Source organism: Miscanthus floridulus, chromosome 4 (genome assembly GCF_019320115.1).
Source record: "Miscanthus floridulus cultivar M001 chromosome 4, ASM1932011v1, whole genome shotgun sequence".
Taxonomy (NCBI): Eukaryota; Viridiplantae; Streptophyta; class Magnoliopsida; order Poales; family Poaceae; genus Miscanthus; species Miscanthus floridulus.
In genome coordinates this window covers 107449780-107455504 of record NC_089583.1, presented here as the reverse complement: position 1 = coordinate 107455504, position 5725 = coordinate 107449780, and the positions used below count along the sequence as shown (strand labels likewise).

At 50.9% G+C, this 5725-nt stretch overlaps 1 protein-coding gene across 1 annotated transcript; it reads left to right on the top strand.

The window, feature by feature from the left end:
- The first annotated feature begins 464 nt into the window (after window positions 1-464).
- On the top strand, window positions 465-4018 carry LOC136552512 (probable mixed-linked glucan synthase 3). Its single transcript, XM_066544084.1, has 3 exons — window positions 465-1019; window positions 1328-2084; window positions 2231-4018. Exons 1-3 carry the CDS (start codon window positions 712-714, stop codon window positions 3872-3874), a joined length of 2709 nt encoding a protein of 902 aa, XP_066400181.1. The 5' UTR covers window positions 465-711; the 3' UTR covers window positions 3875-4018.
- The last annotated feature ends 1707 nt before the right edge of the window (window positions 4019-5725 follow it).

The following is a 5725-nucleotide window of genomic DNA, read 5'->3' as shown; positions in this document are numbered from 1 at the left end:
AGACAACAGGCCTTCTTCTCTAGCGTTGTACTTTGCCTGGCTTCCTAGTTTAGAGCTCCTTCGTTTAGTTCCGAAATTTTTTTGTTTTGGCTACTGTAGCACTTTTATTTGTATTTGACAAAAAATTATTCAATTATGGACTATTTAGGCTTAAAAGATTCGTCTCGCTAATTATAGGTAAACTGTGCAATTAGTTATTTTTTTTACCTATATTTAATGCTCTATGCATGTGCCGTAAGATTTGATGTGACGAGAAATCTTGAAAATTTTTGGTTTTTGATGTGATCTAAACAAGGCCTAAATATATCCCAGTAGGAGCCAATGGCTCCTCCTGATTCGTAAAAAAAAAAAAAACAGGCCGAGACAAGACCCATCGTCCTCGTCCCCCCGCGGCCACGAGTCCACGATGCCGCTTTTGTACGCGCGCAGGCGTACAGCAACGGCGACGTACGGTCTCCCGTTGGCTTTGTTCGGACGCGTCGGAGTCCGTGCGCTCGGCGTCGGCGTGGCACACGTACTGCGCGGCGTCTGTAAATAGCCCCCGTCCCTCCCATTTGTCGCCGGCGACGAGCCGACGACACCGTCGCGCATCGTCGTACGCATCTGTGCTCCGTTCCGCTGCAAGCGTGTATATATTCACATGCACGGGCGGCCCGACCGGACCTGACCTACTCGCAACTTGCAAGACGCGCGCGCGCACAAGCGCAAGCCATGTCCCCGCCGGCGGCGACCGGTGGCGCCGGTGGTGCTCGCGATGGTCACGCTAACTCGGGTCTGGGCGAGCCGCTGCTCCGGAACGGCGGCGGCGGCGGCGTTCACTCCGGGGCGGCGGTGACCGTGGCCAACGGCGTCGCGGAACCGGCGGCTGAGAAGAAGCGAAGCGCCGAGGACAGGTACTGGGTGGACATCGACCAGCCGGAGGCGCTGGAGCCGGCCGATGTGGAGAGTGGCCGCGGCGGCCGCCGGCCCCTGCTGTTTCGGAACAAGAAGGTCAAGCGGAGCATACTGTACCCGTACAGGTGCGTGTACACTGCTGCACGTACATTCGGGTTTACTTTGCTACAGTATAGAGGTTTCCGTGTGTTTTTAACTTTTAACTGTCTGGAATTCAACTTTTACTCATTTCCCGGAAACTACTGCGAAATTGGACTTTTTTTTTGGATAAAGAGAAGTGCTACAGTATCAAGAATAAATCCAATGGTCAATATATTATTTATTTTGTTCACTGTCTAGTCACTTCGATCCTTAGTAATAACTAATAAGCAACAAAATTGACTAATTAACGCACAAGAACAGATAATCTGAAGAACATTTCCACACACCACAGGTTCTTGATCTTCGCTCGTTTGATTGCAATCATCATCTTCTTCATATGGCGGGTGAAGAACAACATCGCCGACATCCAGTGGCTGTGGGCGGTCTCCGTCGCCGGCGACGTCTGGTTCGGCTTCTCATGGCTCCTCAACATGCTCCCGAGGCTGAACCCCATCAAGAGCATCCCCAACCTCGCCGCGCTCAAGCGGCAGCACGACCGCCCGCGCCCGGACGGCAGCTCCAGCCTCCCGGGGGTCGACGTCTTCATCAACACGGCGAACCCCGTGGACGAGCCGATCCTGTGCACGATGAACTCCGTGCTCTCCATCCTCGCCACCGACTACCCCGTGGAGAAGCACGCGTGCTACCTCTCCGACGACGGCGGGGCGCTCGTCCACTACGAGGCGCTGGAAGAGACGGCGATGTTCGCCGCGCTCTGGGTGCCATTCTGCCGGAAGCACTGCGTCGAGCCGAGGGCGCCCGAGAGGTACTTTTATGATGAGCTGCTGAGAGCGCCGACGTACGCCGGTGGGTCGCCGGAGGATTTCGTGGAGGACCACCGGTGCGTGCGCCGGGAGTACGAGGAGTACAGGGCGCGGATCGGCATGCTCTTCGACACGGTTCGCCGGCGGTCTGACGCGTACAACGCCGCCGGGAAATCTGGAGGAGGCGCAAAGGCTACTTGGATGGCTGATGGGACACAATGGCCCGGTGCATGGATTGATCCAACAGAGAATCATATGAAAGGCCACTACGCACCGATTATTAAGGTACAAATAACACTTTTTTTGTTATTTCCCTGTCACCATCTTGCCTATACATTTGTTGATGAAAGTGGAGTTGTTAGTACTAAATTTCATTGCTGACGAAAGATTACGTTACTTAGAATCAATTTGGCATGCTTTGACATTGACAGGTGATGTTGGAGAAGCCAGGCCATACGCCTCAGCTTGGGCAATCCAATGGCGTCGTCAACAGCTGTCCAATTGACCTGAGTGCCACCGACTCGCGTCTGCCCATGCTTGTCTACGTGGCACGCGAGAAGCACCCGACAAGCTACGACCACCAGAAGAAGGCCGGCGCCATGAACGTGCAGCTGCGCGTGTCGGCGCTGCTCTCCAACGCGCCCTTCATCATCAACTTTGACTGCGACCACTACATCAACAACTCGGGGGCGTTCCGCGCCGCCATGTGCTTCATGCTCGACCCCAGGGAAGGGGAGGACACGGCGTTCGTGCAGTTCCCGCAGCGGTTCGACGACGTCGACCCGGAGGACAGGTACTGCAACCACAACCGCGTCTTCTTCGACGGCACCATGCTCGCTCTCAACGGCCTCCAAGGCCCGTCGTACCTGGGCACCGGGTGCATGTTCCGTCGCACCGCGCTCTACGGCGGAAAGCCTCCGCACCGGCGAAGAGCCGCCGGCAACCACGACGGCAGCGGCATCGCAGTCGATGCTAGTGTTTTCGGCAACTCGACACCCTTCCTAGAATCAGTACGGCTCGCCGTAGCCGGCGAACAAGATCGGCCTGATGCCGTGGCGCGACCGCGACCACTGGATGATGAGTCGATCACCGCCGAGCTGCTGAACGTCATGGCCATTGCGTACGAAGCTGGGACTAGCTGGGGCAGGGGCATCGGGTGGGTCTACAACATCGCAACCGAGGACGTGGCCACCGGCTTCCGCGTGCACCGGCAGGGATGGTTCTCCCGGCACTGCACCTTGGAGCCCGCCGCCTTCCGCGGCACCGCGCCGATCAACCTCGCCGAGCGCCTCCTCCAGATCATGCGGTGGTCGGGCGGGTCCCTGGAGATGTTCTTCTCCCACAACAACCCGTTTCTCGCCGGCGGCTGGCTGCACCCGCTGCAGCGCGTGGCGTACCTCAACATGACCATCTACCCCGTCACCTCCGTCTTCACCGTGGTCTACGGCCTGTGCCCGGTGATGTGGCTCTTCCCCGAGGAGTTCTACATCCAGAGGCCGTTCACGAGGTACGTCGTCTACCTCATCCTGGTGATCCTGATGATCCACGTCATCGGAGCGTTCGAGATAAAATGGGCGGGGATCACGTGGACGGACTGGTGGCGGAACGAGCAGTTCTTCATGGTCGGCGCCACCAGCGCGTACCCGACCGCGGTGCTGTACATTGTGATCAAGCTCGTCACCGGGAAAGGGATACGGTTCAGGATCACCTCCAAGCAGGCGGTGGCGGACGGCGACGGCGACAAGTTCGCCGACCTGTACGTCTTCCGGTGGGTGCCGCTGCTGATCCCGACCACCGTGGTCTTCGCCGCCAACGTCGGGGCCATCGGCGTCGCGCTGGGCAAGGTGATCGTGTTCAATGGAGTCTGGAGGTCGTATCAGGTGAGGCACGCGGCGCTGGGCTTGCTGTTCAACGTTTGGATCGTCGCCCTCCTCTACCCGTTTGCACTGGCCGTGCTGGGACGGCGAGGGAAGAGACCGGCTGTCCTGTTGGTCCTGTTGCCGGTTGCCTTCCTAGTTGTGGCCCTCGCGTATATCATTCTTCATAGCCTGCTTATGAATTTCATCCCGTTCTAGCTAGTCGATGCATGTAAAGGTTCGGAGTTTGGATGTGAGAGATAGAGCATCCATGATTGTAGTAGGCTTCAGTTCTTGCCTGCACTCCCTAAAAGGAAGAATAATAAGAATGGAATATGTACATATGAAGGGGAAAACGAAATGATGAACTCGTGGTTCGAGATTAAATGTAATGCAGAATCCATTACTTTTGTTGATGATTGTGACGCTGTGATTTCGGAATATAATTCTAAAGATATTTGCTCGCCCAATCTTTATATATACTGTGTGGTATCCTTTTTAGAAGGTTTCAATTCTTTTATACCCCCGCTATCTGGAAGTTGTGCATTCCACGCAGTGTCGAAATCTTTTTGTACCAACAACAAGCTTCTCACAAGAGATAATTTGATTAAAATAAAACCTATAAATGGTAGGTCCCGCCACTTCTGCTATGAAAATGAGTCCATTCATCACATTTTTTTGACTGTTGTGTTGCTGGTAGCATCTGAAACTTTGTTACTTAATTATACCTTGTATTCAACGTGGTACTGATTTTGAATCAGTAGCTCATCTGTGTCTCTTTGGCAAACGGGCCCTCACAAAAGAATGTGGTTACTATAGCATCTCGAAGAGCCTCTTTATACTTTTCCTAATTAATAAAAATATAGATTTTGATGAAAAAAAACCCTCCAATGGCTTATTTAATCAGATTTTTCAAATACAGTTATTATCCACTATTTCGGAATTATATTCTCGCTAGCTAAAGATAGAGAGTGATGCTGGTTCTCTAGAGTGTGCACAAGATATAGAGAATTTGTTGCAGGGTGCAAAGATATTGAGAGTGATTTTTATTTAAATGCTTCTCCAAATAATAATTTAGAAAGTGAGTTTAAGAGAGACTCATGGAGACGCTCTTATAGAGAATGCATCTTAGCTTTTTGCAGCAAAACACATCTATAGATGCATTATGGGTGTGCATCGTTTCAAATTTTCCGAGCAACTGGAATACCTATTTTGAATTGTTTCCATATTTCCACTAAGAGCAGGGGCAGAGGCAAGGGGGGTCAGGCAAGGGCCTGACCCCCTAAACTTGCTTAGTAATCCCCTCATTCCAAATTATAAGACGTTTTGGCTTTTCTAGATACGTTGCATTTGCTATGCATATAGATATACACTATATCTAGATACATGGTAAAAGCGATGTATCTAGAAAAGCCAAAACGTCTTATAATTTGGAACGGATTTAGTACGTACATGTTAGTACTCATCACTAGTTTTTCCTAATTCTAGAGATTGTAGGTAAAAAAATCTCTTCAAATAAGGTAATGAAGGTCCAATTAGAATAAAATAATCTCTCATGATTATATAATTCTATGTGCGTAGATAAAATAAATATGACGTGAACCGTTGATTTTATAAACAATGTCCTTTTTTATCAACAGTTTAGACAATTAGCACTTATCCGAGATAAAGAATAAGAAAGAGGCTAAAAATGATTTATAGGTTGTTAAGCCAACCTCCAACATTAAGATCAATATTTTTTAAGCCGATATTAACGTTTGACACTGGCTTCCTAAATTTTTTTTGTCCCGAGAGATGAGTTTGCACTACATATAGTAGCATGGATTAGGAAGGCACAACATCTCCAAAAGTATCCTATTTCTCTTCCTAATCCTTGGTTTTTAGCAAGACGAGAAAAACCCCTCTCCGACAACTCCTAATCCATGCTCCTAAAATTTACGCACTTGAGAAATCCTCCCCGGTCACGCGTAACTTTGCGCGTAGTCACAGTCGCGCGGATACTGCTTTCACGTGCGTATCGGTCGGTCAATTTAAAGGTGGAAGGGTGTGGGAAAGAATAAGGAGTAGGAA